Source organism: Xiphophorus maculatus, chromosome 8 (assembly GCF_002775205.1).
Source record: "Xiphophorus maculatus strain JP 163 A chromosome 8, X_maculatus-5.0-male, whole genome shotgun sequence".
Taxonomy (NCBI): domain Eukaryota; kingdom Metazoa; phylum Chordata; class Actinopteri; order Cyprinodontiformes; family Poeciliidae; genus Xiphophorus; species Xiphophorus maculatus.
In genome coordinates, this window is record NC_036450.1 from 18,761,753 (window position 1) to 18,775,677 (window position 13,925).

Here is a 13,925-nt window from a genome sequence, read left to right on the forward strand (position 1 = left end):
GAAAAGGTGTGAGTTCACCATGACAAGTTGAGAAAAAAAAACATGTAAATAAGAGGGACATACTTTTTATTTTTCATTTACATTTTTCAATTTCCAAGACCTCGCTGGGATAGATTTCAACCTCCACTTTGCCATCTGCTTCGTCTTTGCAGAGCCAGCGGTGGCTCGGGAACATATACTGCATCCCATGAACAGGCACGGAAATCTGCACACTGTCCAGAAACCATCCGGCTCGTAAACCTTCATTTGTGTGACCAATCAGAAGACGGTTGATCTACACATACAGAGCAAATTGATGAAATACAGGGATTAGCCTCAAATAAAGTGCCTGAACGTGATTTTTCTCCGAGATATAACACACTTGCCTTTCCGATGTCATACGTATCAAGGGTGAAGATGTCAGTTCTTGCCGTCTCAAAGTAATTCCTGAGGTCATTGTCTGAGACGGCCAGGATCACTTTGTCAGTGTCGCCCTTTTCACCGTACAGCTTCACAAACACTTTGGAGTCAGAACTGGCACCGTTCACACTGCCTGTCTTGATTGCGATGTGGTAGCCGACATCTGCAAAGTGTTTAATTGTTTATTCAAATTTTAACACAAATGCTAAATAATTTGTTTGGTGTTTTTTTTTTTTTTTTTCCAATGAATGTGTTTGAAAAAATGTCTTTCTAGTGACTTACTAAAGAGACGCACCCCGTCTCCAGCTGGAACCAACTCACGGATAATCTGCCCGTCATCCTCATTGCGATCTAGCCACCTTGAATAAAAAAAATGTATTTATTTGAGAAATATATTTGTTGGTACATTGTTGTCATGAGAATGACTTGACATGAATCGCTAATATAAAAAAACAACAACAATATAACAAGACAAACACAAAATCAAGGTAATATACAATTTATAAAAGTTAACATGAAATGTACACATGCAACCAAATTTATATCTTTGTCTTATGGAAGTAATACTTACTCAGCTTTAAACTTAACGCACAGTTTAAACATAAAAAATTGATATTTATTACAACCAAAATTTGCACATCAGTGGTGATAATGTGAGTTTGACTGGATAAACTTATTGGCTGTATAATCATGAACATGGCTCTTCTGTCTCATTACTTCTTCTTAATTCTCCCAGGCCGTCTCTAATGAACAACACAGACAGGCAGGAAGAACACTTTTTTTTTCTGGAAGTAACACTGCACCCAGCTTTGCGGTTGCACTCCAGTTACAGAACGAGAGAGCTGGCTGGCTGCATGCATTTAGTGTCCATTTGTAATAGCAAAGCCATCCAGCTCTTACCTAACTACTTAAACACATGCCACTGGAAACCTACTGACCCCAAACATGGGCAATTTGCATCAGTAAGAAGACTTCTAAAAATGCCGGAAGGATTTTAGTCGTCTGACAACTAGCTTAGTGCTGTTCGCACAGAACAATTAGGATGTAAACATGTGAATTATTACAAAATATTTATCAGTTTCCTACATGTAAAATCATTTTTACATTTTACAGAATATAAAGATTAAAGAACATCAACAACTTGCTTCTTATTTTCTAACAGTCCAAATTATAAATGTATTAAGGCAAAATCCCCCAGGTCCTAAATTACCCAAGCAGCCGCAGACCGTAACATCACCACACCATGTTTGAATGTTATTGTTTTTCTAAAATGCTCAGTTAGTTTTAAGCCAGATGTAACTTTCATCTCAAGAGTCCACAGAAATGTTTCCCAAATTTCTTGGGGATCATCAGGATGACATGGTCATAAAAGGGTTAGCTGAGGCGAGTGAGGTCTGCAGGGCTTTAGAGGGAGTTTTGGGCTCTTTTGTGACCTCCTGGGTGAGTCATCTTGCTCTAATGTTGGTCAGCCAGCCACTACTGGGAAAGTTCCAGTTTCTCCTTTTATGGACAATGGCTTTCATTATGGTCCTAATGCTTTGAAGCGACTTTGGAATGAGATTTATCACAGAACATTAATTAAGATCTGGTGTGACAGTTGAAATTATGGTTAATTCCAAACATTTGATTAATCACCATTTATTCATGATTTAATAGAAGGGGTGCATTGTTTTTTTCGGTTTAGTTTTTTATGTCTTTTCTGATGATTTTGTTATTTAGTAAAACTATCTTTGTCTTATATCAAAACTTGTTAGATGTGCACAAAATAAAAAGCAAATAACATCAACAATGTTTAAAGATTTTATTTCATAACCCTGCATATCAGGTTAGATCCATTCTAAACTAGTGTGTGGTGTGAATGCCTGTGCACGGACTATGGCTGCTTTGCTCCCTCTTTGTTCTGATTCTGTCCTTGTACCTGAGTTTACGTAAATTGAAGTAAATCCAGCAAAGACCTTAAACAGGATCTGAGACGGATGTAGCATATATGCTGCAGATTTTCAGTTTATAGCTCAAGATGTCTCGTGTCATACATCACGTGTAGAGTATTGTCTTGCCTGAAACATGGGAACTCAGTGGCAGAGGACTCAGGCTGTCCCTCCTCTCTGACCAACACCTTATCAAGATACCAACCACAGCCTCCACCACGGCCGTCATGACCTACTCTGACTCTCCGCACCTGACCCAGGAAGACTGACTCGATGAGGAACTCATCATGCTGTGGGCAAAACAGGGAGAAAATAGGGACTTGAAATACATTTCACAAAGAACAAGAATGTAAATTTATGTGAAATTTAGTTTAATTGTTTACTCACATTTCCCTTTTCAAATTTGTTAACATTGTTTTTGCTCATAAACATGAGACGCTCTCCTGTGTCACCCAAGTCTCCAATAACATTGAGGAACACGCTGGCATCGGTACCACTACCACTGACGTTGCCAGTGCAGATTGTGACCCGATACTTTATCACTGAAAAAAAGTATCAGAGAATTTTCCTGACCCCTTGAACAGTTACTAAAACACTATATATTTTAATAACTGGGAAATATCATGATTTCTTACAGGGCAGCGGTTCATCAATGAGTGCTCCTGTGGCGGGAAGTTCTCTGACAATCTCATTGTCATCTTCATTGATGTCCAGCCAGCGGCCACACTCAAAAGAATACTTGTCCATGGTTAGCGTCTTGAGCAAAGTGACCTGCAGAAAGTTGAAGTCTCATCTGTCATCAAGCTCACCTTTTTCTGCACTCTGGTTTGTGAACTTTCTTCACACAACAAAAAGAATAGTCATGACTCACCTTCGCTAAATGCCAGCCAGCAAAGGGATTTCTCTTCTCATGCCAGATCCGCAATTTTAACAATCTTCCCATGTCCGGCATTTCAATCTACAGAAATCCCCCCCAAAAAGTTAGATATAAACAAAAACATTAAAATCCTAGGAACATTTTATGGATCAATATCACAAATAAACCAAATAAAGAATGAGATGATCCCAGATTTACCATGAATTTGTCAAGCTGTCCTTGTTCAAAGCTATCTGAATTGTTTTCCAGTTTGATCTCATCTGACTTTCCTTTCTCACCATAAATCTGCAGAAATACTTGGGCATCTGTGCCGGCGCCTTTTATGTCTGAGGTCCAAATCCACAAGGACCATGGGTACTCTAGCGTGAATAAAAAGAGTATGATTCCAACACAAAATTTGTATAAATAAAGATAAATCATTATTTTTTTCTACACAGTAAACACTATGATTTATTTGCAGTGATAACTCACTTTTCTGTTTTTTCTGTCTGAGAGAGACCATCTCATACAGTTCCCTCTCGATAAGTCCGTCTCCTTCGTCCTCATCTAGCCACATCCCACATGGAAATGTTTGCTCAATGCCAGTGAATGGGCAGTATATCACCACCTGCAAGCAAAATGGCTGCTTAATGGATAAACCACACAGTTACAATCAATCTGTTACCAATTAGAAATGTGTGGTACCTTTTCACAGTACCACCCTGCACCAACGGCACCGTTGTCATGACCAATGGTGACCCTGCTGAGAGGGCTGATCAGTTCACAGATCTCTACATTGAAAGTGTCAATGAGAGCTCTCTCAAAGGCACCACCCTCGAGGAAAATTTTGCCACTGTTTTTTAAGCCCTTGGAACCATGCATAACCATGTGGATCTTGGAGTTGGTTCCTGCTCCCCTGATATCACCAGTCATTACTTGAACATTGTATATAATCCCTGAATAGGCAGAGAAAAGTAAAAAATTACATTTATGGATTGAAAATATACTCTTTAAATGCATTTAAATAGGAATTCATTTGATAGTTCATGCTTAAAGTGTAGCAAACACAAGGTGATGGCATTTATTATCACACCCATTGGTTGCATTGATCCAACCAAGACGTCTCTCTGTATTTTGCCATCATCTTCATCCATGGCAAACCAGCGATTCACTGGAAATTCATATATTTCTTTATTCCCCATATCATCTATCATAACCTGTGAGGTAAGAAACATTAAGCACAATTATCAGTTTTTATTTTTGAAGTGCACATCTTTAAACCCATGACTTTATCCATCTACATGCCTTGTCTAGAAACCATCCGGCTGAGGAACCTCTGTTGTTGTGGCCGATGGTGATTTTTCTAAGCCTTCCCAGGTTTGGAGCCTCTATTGTAAACTTGTCCTCTGAACCACGTTCAAAGTTGTCTTTGTCACTATCCAGTCTTCTTTCCCCTTTTACATAACAAAATATGATTAAGAACTACAGAGTAAAACTTCAAGAAGCCCATAGTTGCAGTTATTGAAAGTAAAGTCCTGAATAGGTATGATTTTGAGCTTTATGTTGGACTGATGTTGAATCTAAATAAGTTTGATTCAAGAGGTTAAGCACCAAGAAACAATGGTTCAATCTAGATGTTAACTGGTGCAACTGGGGAAACAAGGTATGGACGTTCTATGTCCTTAAATTTGCAAGGACATAGAACAACAGAATTGGTGACACATGGAGAGGAAGTGGTCTAATGCAGCTGCTAAACTATCCAACCATCCAACATTCCTTGCAAATGGATTATACAGCATTACCCCAATTGACAGGATTAAGTGGAGTTGCATTGTGGGTACACGTGAGTCTGGGGCTATTGTGTCGCTTGGCTTATGGGGTATGCAGATGCACAGCTGGCCCAGTGTTGATGCCAATGTGTACATGAAGGCATCCGCAGGTCCATGGCTACCCAAACTCTGTCATCTTTCCCCAAACATGTGTGGCATCAGTTGAGACATCAATTTCATCCCAGTTCTGATCTCTAGGATGAACACAGTGGGAAAGCACTGGAGACAACAGCTGTAAGACTCCATTCCACACCAAACTGTGGCTTGTATCCAGGCCAGAAGGGGAGCCACACTCTTCTAACATGGAGAATGCTGCCATCTCTATGACCCAGTGGATCTGGCATTTCAATGACTGTAATACAGTTCCATGTGTGCTATCTTGTCATTTCCATCACTCTTCCTTTGTGTTTACCCTTTATTGTCAGTGAGTGCATTTGAAGACTCAGCCTTAACAGTCCTCTGTATTCTACATTACCTGTGTCACCATGTTCTCCAAAGATATTCAGGAAGACATCGGCATCGGTCCCACTTCCCTTCATATCAGCAGTGAAAACACTCACAAGATATTTATTTACTGCAAGACAGAAAATAACGTCAGGCCAGACATGACTTGTGAAAATCACCGGAAAAGCATCAAATGCAATTTCCAGTCAACAGTGGAGGATACTAAATTGCTCTATTCCCTATCTTAAAGTTCCTCAAATATCACTTCTGAGATGGCTTCCAAATTAAATATTTATAACTCTGGGTGTGTGTTTTACAAACAGCTATGTTGCTACGACTGTCTCTTATGGCACAGTCTCTTCACAGTGCTGGACTTGATTGTCATTAGGTGCTAAGATGTTAGATCACATTACAGCAGAGGTCACAGGGACCAGTTTTACCCGAGGACTACACTGGCATAGCATTCAGTTACAACCTGAAACTATAGGACAGCCTGCAGACTTTCAGGCAGAGTAGTGTCTTCCTTGTCAAACACATGCAATTACTACTCTCAGTTTTTGTGGAAGGTTGCCTCATCTTTAAAAATGTATTGTGTCCTTTGTGAGGCCTCGGTTTACATTTACAAATCGCTACTACAATCCACAACTTTTCCAAACAATGTCTTCCGAATTGTAATCACTTGTTTTGTGGTTTTGTAAGAGGAGTTTGTGACCTACATTTTGGGACATCCATGGGGTTTAGACTGCCCAGGAGATCCCTGACGAACAGGTTGTCACCCTCCTCCCTGCTCAGCCAGTTGTTGCAGGGGAAATAGAAGCGCAGATGGGGCCGGATCATGTCAGTCACCACCACCCTGTCCAAGAACCAGCTGGCGCTCATTCCTGTGTTGTCATGTTCAATTCTAGAGAAAACAAAAGTCAGAGTTTCACATTATTTGATTTGCACTCTCTAATCATCTCGTCACATAAGATAAAAATTTTATAGTTTAATACTAAACAAGGCTATTAATTTCAAACCTGCTCAAAGATATCTGACATGTCATATAGACTAAGTGAAATGAGCTGGAACAAGAGTATGAACAATGCACCCAGTAGCTAAGCTACAAATCTGGTCTTTCAGGAAAATTGGGAGGAGAAATGCTGTTGTTGAGAGAGACCTCTAAGAAGTACCAGTTGCAGTTAGCTGCAACTCTTTGTATAAAATGCATCCAATTGTTAGCCGAGCGGTCTCCATGGCAACAGTGATAGCTCTGCCCAGTGACGATGGTGAGACGAGATGAAAAGTGTGTGATGTGATTGCTCTTGAACTTGTAGAGGTGGTGATTTTGCATGTTTAAAAATTTGGGTTTCATAAATCCTCGCCTGATTCAATAGCTGGTGTGGGCTGGCTGTGACGTAGCTCTGCTTCCCCTTCATCCACTCATAACAACAGATGGGATTTAACCTTTTGTCACTGGACAAAATCTCTCCATGTCTAGCAGATGAACACATGCTTACATTCTCCATGGTTTATTTAATTACGAAGCTTACATTCTTTGAGCGGCCTACAACTTGGGAATTTTGAAGATTTGATCCAAAGATGGAAACAGCTAAAGTGTAGCAATGAAGAGAGGTTTTAAAGTGACTTGCATTTCCATATGATACAGTACCTTAGCTTTTTAATTGGGCCAATGTTTTGTGTTTTGATGCGGAAAACATCCGTCTTATTCTTCTCAAATGCATTCCGGCTTCTGCAAATAAAAATAAAAAATGTGAGAAAGTATTAAAATTTCTGAGAAATCTGGCATGAGCAACTTCCATTATTTAATCCAGTGAGATTATAACAGACGGATAAAGGAACTGATCTCAGAATCTGTAAAGGGCGTCATCCCGGCTGATCTGGCTTAAAGGACCCTTGTGGACTGATGGCGGTGGTATAATCTGAAACCTTTCTCAGGCTCTGCCACTTCACCCCTCTCTCCTTGTTCATGTATCGTACTTCTGCCCCTCGCAGAGAGGAAACAGAGTGTGTGAGCACATGAAATCCCCCTCTAGCTCAAGACTGCGCATCAGATGGCCTCTTATCTGTTGACAGATTCCCTGACAGACTCACATCTGTCTTTTATTTTTTGATTTTAATGTTACTGCGATAAGGCCAAGGATTAAAGTCATAAACTTTCAACAAGTGGACATGTGCCCTCATACTCCATTTCAAGTTGCCTGTGAAGATGAAAAGGAGATACTGCAAACTTTGGAATTCATGCAATTTAAATCTGCTGTAATCACACTGAATTTCCAAAGAAGTACATTCTTAATGTGCCTTGGAGTCTTGAAGAAATAAGCATCTCCCTTACCTGTATTGTGTGCGAAGTGTAAATGTATCACAACACAATACAGGCAGGACCAGACGCATATCGGAGTAAGGTGAAACTGCTAACTAAGCCAGAAGTTTATTGTATAAATACCAGAGGAATCAAAGGCATCTTTGTCCAGCATTTTATCAAATTAGCTGTCAGACAGTTTGGACATACTGAATACAACACATGTTGATGCATTCTGAAATGAATGAATGGGACCACCACAAGGTGTGGATGACATGATCCACAGCGGTTGACAATAAGCTGTGTGTATCCTATACGCTGCCAAGGTAACCCTGTCTGTCAGTCAGCGTGAGTGGAGATAAAAGCAGCCTCCTGCTGATAAGATCCCCTGAAAGTCATTTGATCATCTGCATAAATGACATTGTGGTCTTCTTTCATTCCTTTGTGAATGGAAACGAAGACTAGCCATGCCACATAGTTCCTCCTTACTCCAGATATTCTGAGTCCAATAGTTCTTTTTGTTGTTTTTCTTTTTACATCTGTATGAAGGAGAGATTCCTGCTTCACAAGAAAACCATTTAGTCTATTTTCAAATGTCAAAGCTTTTAGAGTGACCAGTGGGAAGTTGAACAGGAATTCTCTCCCATACAGTGTCATATTCACAATACAAGCAAACACAAGTACAGAATGTTAACCATCCTTTTGTAGACCAGTTAGCAAGTACCTCTTTTCTGTGCTGAGGAATTAGGGAAAAACAGAAAACATTAAAAGTTAATGATTCACTCTGAAAATATGCAAAACCTGTAAACATCAGTGGTTATGTACATTATATTGAAAAACATAAAATATATTAAACTTGGTCTTAAATCAAAAAGTTGAATTGCTGGGGAAACATTTCTATTAAGCGCCATAATTATACTTACTTGCTTGCCAAGTGAACCTTGGGTGAGACGCCAAAGTCTCCAAAGAGGGTAACAAAAACATTGGCATCAGTCCCAGCTCCCTTTACATCACCTGTGACTGTAACCACCTCATATACTGAAAGAAAGAGGACACTGGATATTAAATACAACCACAAAAAAATCGACGTTCCCTGTTGTATTTATGAGAGACCCTGATTAAAGGCTTTAACCACCCAAAATTATTTAGTTGGAGCTTTTTCTTTTTGTTTCAGTTAAAACTGAATTTAAGTTAGGTTAGTTTTACAGCACCAATTCACAACAAAAATTTTATCCCAAGGCACTTTATAGGAAAAACGGGGAAACTAAATTTATAGAAATATGTGATCATCTCTCTCCTGTTGATGGAGTTCCTCAGCCTGAGATTGAGTCCAGCCGCTATACAGAAGAAGTTCATTCATCAGCTTTATTAGAGATTTTGCTCTCATGTTCATGATCCATAACTCCATAGATTCAAGTCAAAATGTAGAACTGGTCAATATTTGGTGTTTGACTTCACTATAACAAACTGGGCTAGTACTTGTGTTGTTGCCAACAATGTTCCAATCCATTTTTACAAATCTAGGCGCCATAAAACATTAATGTTTCCACTTGATGAAGAAAATGTACACCAGCCTGGAGGGAGCAATAATCACTTTTCCAGTTAAGTACCATATCTAGCCCCACACTCTAGTGTATCCCAAAGATCATGGCAACAAAATAAAATGAACACACACACGCACACACACCCCGACAAGATACCCTCTGCTCCACACATGCCTTGTCATCCTGCATAGGCACCAGCTTTCTCTGCCACCCAGCGTGTACGCCACACAACCCAGAACCCACTGGAGAGACTCTACTGCACTTTGGATCCCCCAGAATGAAATGCAAGGGGAAAGTTTCTCTACTGGTTTTCTAAAGGTTTTCTGACATTTTTAATCAGAGTAAAATGCATATTTTTGACATATGTGGCTTGTGGATTTCAATGAAAATGGTTAAGACGTAAATAGTTCTTTCAAGACTAATCAACATGGTTTCACAAGGAAAAAGTCATTGTTCCAGGTGCAACAATACCAAGAAAATTTGTCAGAATTGGTTGTTACAATAATCCTTCAAGTACTTTATAGGAATCCTATACCTGAAACTTCAAAAGTATGATTTTCTTTACCCTTACATTATATAAGGGTAAAGTTATTTCACTCGGAGGGATCAGGTTCCTCTAAAATTCTTATCCATGGATGCTGTAGATTAATGAATAATACAACAAAGCCATGATATATGTTGTATATGTCCTTCTCAAAAAATTGAGAAGAAAAAAAATAAAAAAATGCACCTGCTGGCAACAGACAGACAACAGAAGGATGAGATTGATCCAACAAGAACAGGGATTCCTAACTAACAGCAATCTGAGCTATTAAGATCCGATTAAAGAGAAAGGGAGACACCTGATAAAATCAGATGAACAGTGGCCTGGTAAAACTGACCTTTGTTAAACTTCTCAGGGTGTAAGCCATCTGGGCGAGCCAGTCAGATAGCAAAGATATATACAAAGAGCTAGAGCACTCTCCACTTTAAGATAAAAATGTGTTCAAAAACTTTAAAGCACATCAAAGTTATAGAGATTTTATCGAACCAATTGCTTTAATTTGTGTTGTGACTGCACACTGCACATTACATTTTGTCTCTCATTTTTGAAGAATAAGCAAATGGATCACATTATAGTGAAAACTGAAGAAGAAGTTGTGAATTACTAATTAAAAACTCCCAGACAGATGTATCATCTAAAAGTTTACGCATCACAAATCTGTAAGGCATCTTTACCAGAGGTGCCAATTAATGTGGGAGGAACAGTGTTCCCATTTTCTCATTTATCACTTTCGGTTTGAAACTCTAAAATAACCTCATGGATTCAAGAAATTTATACTTAGACTGTTGAAAATAAAATCTATCTACAATCAAATGTATTGTTCAGAATACAACAGTCCCTCCTGAATATTCTCCTGACCCTCGGTGGCCCCAGTGGTGCTCCCAGTCCCTCAGACTGGGACAGCACCCAGCTCCTCTGTTTGGCTCCATTCATGTGGAACATAACTGAGCTTTCATCCAGAACAATCACAGAGGGACTCCCCTGCTTGATAATGGTTGGAGCTGAATGTGGCTGGAAAGAACCTTCAACCAGGCCAGATTTATTCACTTCCAAAGAAGAACATCAGGCATTTCTTCTTCTTTTTTTTTTTTTGGCATTGTGTGATCCTTACCTTTCTTTTTGTAGTACTCGTCTTCATATCCATCTGAAGAGTCTGTGTGGTAGTTGAACAGCTCGTTCTGGTAGATCAAGGCGTAATCCACCTGTTTGCTTTTGGATTTTTTCCCTTTTTTCTTTTTATCATCATCGCTGTCTCCAGAGCTCTTCTTGGCCTTCTTCTTTTTCTTTTTCTTCGAGTCTTCCTCTTCCTCTTCGTCTTCCTCGATCAAGGGCTCCTCACCGTCATCATCATGAGACTTCTTCTTCTTCTTGCCATTTTTGGACTTTTTGTCCTTGGACCCCATCTCCTCCTCTCCCTCTGGAATCTCTACGGACGACTTTTTTTTCTGCTTCTTCTTCCCCTCAGTCACTTCCTCTTTAAGCCGCTCAGATTTGTCCTTTCTGGGTTTGGTTGTGGCCTCATTGTTGTTCTGCTCACCCTCAGCATCCTTACTTGAAACTGTAGCCTCAGCTTCAGGGTCAGCATCATCATTTGGTTTCTTTTTCTTCTTTTTCACCTTATCTCCTTCTTTCTCCTTCTTCTCTTTCTCTGGCGACTCCTGGGTCTCGGAGCGTTCTGTGCTCTTGTGTTTCCTCCGACTCTTTCCTCTTTTCGTGGCGTCTCCATGGGTCAACCCCTGGCCACTCTCCTTTAAATTTGGCTCCGTTTCCTCCACTTCGTCATCAACCTCTTCGGTTTCTTCCAAAGCTGTGGATTTTTTCTGTTTCGACGTCATCTTTAATTCATCCACTTCCCTGGCCTTTAGTTTCGTAAGTGCTGCCTTGAGTTTCTAATGGTGTAAGACAATTCATTTGACCCTTGGCTATGGTTAGATTCTGGACCTGTGAAATCTGCAGGATGCCGGGCATCTAAAGCTGAAGATGTATGGTCTCCAGGTACTGAAACGGGGAATCTCCCCCTTGATGATGTGCTACTTGGGTGGTATATGAACATAAACCACACAAACACCTCTCATGAAAAATTACTGGCACCTCAGTGATCACGTGAGCCACTGGGAGAAAGCCCTGTGAAAAAGGAGCCTTGCCCAGAGAACTTATCCTCTCTGCCACGGCATCCTCCATTATTTATGGTGTCAGGATCGCTTTACAAGCCGGGGGCGTCTCGCTTTTACCTGCAGACACACACAAACACACCTCCGCACAAATGCATACACACTCCTTTGCAACTGCCTCTCTTTGTTCTTGCATAGAGAAGCTAAATCTGAGTGAATGATCATTACAGCAGGCTGAAAATGAATATCTCGGTTTAGATACAGTAGCAAGTTGGGGTTTTGTTTTCTTTTGAGAGTTGCGTGTGTAGCTTTAGAGAGAAAGAAACTCATTGTCTTGATGAAAAAAAGTCAATCTTACTGAGCTCACAAATGAAATCTAATATTTTAGTTTTATGGGGCTGAATCTCAACTTTACTTCTGTCTATGCTTGTCTTTAGTTAAGTAACATGCAGCCTGGGTTAAGTGGACTGTTTATTAATCAGTGTGCTTGTTAACCCATGAACTGTTTTAATATTGATAATACAAAATGTAGCAAAATTATGGAAAATAAAGAAAATCTAAGACAATAGTCATCAGTGTTTTTATCTATTTTGGGGGGGAAAAGTGTTAATAAATCAAACACTGAACATGTAAAATACATGTTACGTATTTTATATAAACAGAAAAAAAAATATATTTAATGTTTCATGAAGGTAAAAAAAAACTACATATCTTCATTGCACTCCTATCCTGCTGGCACCCACATGTGCCCCTGACTATGAGCCATATCATCCCATTAGTCTTATTGCTGCCATCTGACACCTGATGCACTATAGCATCAAGGGGAAGGGCAGAGCATGGTCATATTGATCTGTCAACATCAAATTACCCTACCAAATGGAAGACAGCAGACCTCGTTTACCTCAGTGAAGAATCACTCCCCTACGCTCCGAGACTGAATGCTCTTTCATCCTATCAAAAATTTAAAGCACAGCGTGGCAAATATGATTTTGGTTTCATGCTGCCAAACAGTTTGGACCCAAGATGTTCCTTCGGAGATCTGTTTTGGAGGTTTTCAAAACCTACACCAAACAGTGCAGTTCAGTGAAACTGTTAAAACATTTTTTTTATTAGTGCAGAAACTATTAAAACTGAGACAGGACATATTTAACTCTGATTTTGTTTACTGTTACCTTATATTTCACTATATAAACAGATGAGAACATTTAGATGAGTTACACTGAAAAACCATAGCAAATATGTTATTCCTGAAACACAAAGCAAGTGGGTGTTTGGTCAGTTTGCATTACTGTAATGGATATTTAAACTACTATGTGTAAAAATTGACCTATAATTTTCCAGGGTTGTTTTTTTTTATTATTTTATCTGTCTTAAACCAAAACTTTGCATTAGTTTTAATAAAATACTGCGGCCATCTTAGATTCTACAGAGTAATTTCCATTTTTACACAACATTCTTATTTTTCATCTGAGTTTTTGTTTTATTGATCCATTACGTTGATTGATCCACACTTATTGTATCTTTCTATATTTTTGATAGAAGATCTTAAATGTACCTGTATTCTACTAACTTGTGTATATTTCTGAAATAAGGCAATTTACTTTTATTTTAGAAGGATCTTAAAAGGGGCTTTGCCACTCCAGCCCCCATGTTCCACTGTTCTTTGGATGCCTTCCATGTCCAACACACCTGAATCAAATGAATGGTTAATAACCAGGCCTTTGTAAAGCTTGTCGACGTGCCAAGTAGGTAATTCAGCCCATTGATTCAGGTGTGTTGGATCAGGGATGCATCCAAAAGTTGCAGGACAGTGGCACTCAAGGACTGGAGTTGCAGAATCCTACCTTAAGGTGTAATTTTCTTAAATCTAGCTGCTAATGATAGCTATATTTTCTCAATAACCTTAAGTTAAATATATTTTTTGTCCCTTCAACTGAATTATCTATCTTCTATATCACATTTTATTTTTCA

At 39.4% G+C, this 13,925-nt stretch overlaps 1 protein-coding gene across 1 annotated transcript in view; it reads right to left on the reverse strand.

Annotated features, from left to right (window-relative positions):
- The window catches only part of loxhd1 (lipoxygenase homology domains 1), a 34,169-nt gene extending 22,304 nt beyond the window's left edge, over nucleotides 1–11,865 (reverse strand). The window contains exons 1-18 of the mRNA XM_014468650.2: nucleotides 10,955–11,865; nucleotides 8,679–8,793; nucleotides 8,480–8,491; nucleotides 7,105–7,185; nucleotides 6,173–6,357; nucleotides 5,488–5,586; nucleotides 4,489–4,637; nucleotides 4,277–4,400; nucleotides 3,889–4,139; nucleotides 3,676–3,811; nucleotides 3,403–3,563; nucleotides 3,199–3,285; nucleotides 2,963–3,098; nucleotides 2,715–2,869; nucleotides 2,457–2,617; nucleotides 682–758; nucleotides 366–562; nucleotides 82–274 (exon numbers count right to left, since the gene is read on the reverse strand). Of these exons, the coding sequence (XP_014324136.2) occupies nucleotides 82–274; nucleotides 366–562; nucleotides 682–758; nucleotides 2,457–2,617; nucleotides 2,715–2,869; nucleotides 2,963–3,098; nucleotides 3,199–3,285; nucleotides 3,403–3,563; nucleotides 3,676–3,811; nucleotides 3,889–4,139; nucleotides 4,277–4,400; nucleotides 4,489–4,637; nucleotides 5,488–5,586; nucleotides 6,173–6,357; nucleotides 7,105–7,185; nucleotides 8,480–8,491; nucleotides 8,679–8,793; nucleotides 10,955–11,678 (3,043 nt within the window). The 5' untranslated portion in view covers nucleotides 11,679–11,865. The remainder of the gene's footprint in view (nucleotides 1–81; nucleotides 275–365; nucleotides 563–681; nucleotides 759–2,456; nucleotides 2,618–2,714; nucleotides 2,870–2,962; nucleotides 3,099–3,198; nucleotides 3,286–3,402; nucleotides 3,564–3,675; nucleotides 3,812–3,888; nucleotides 4,140–4,276; nucleotides 4,401–4,488; nucleotides 4,638–5,487; nucleotides 5,587–6,172; nucleotides 6,358–7,104; nucleotides 7,186–8,479; nucleotides 8,492–8,678; nucleotides 8,794–10,954) is intronic.
- Nucleotides 11,866–13,925: the final 2,060 nt, after the last annotated feature.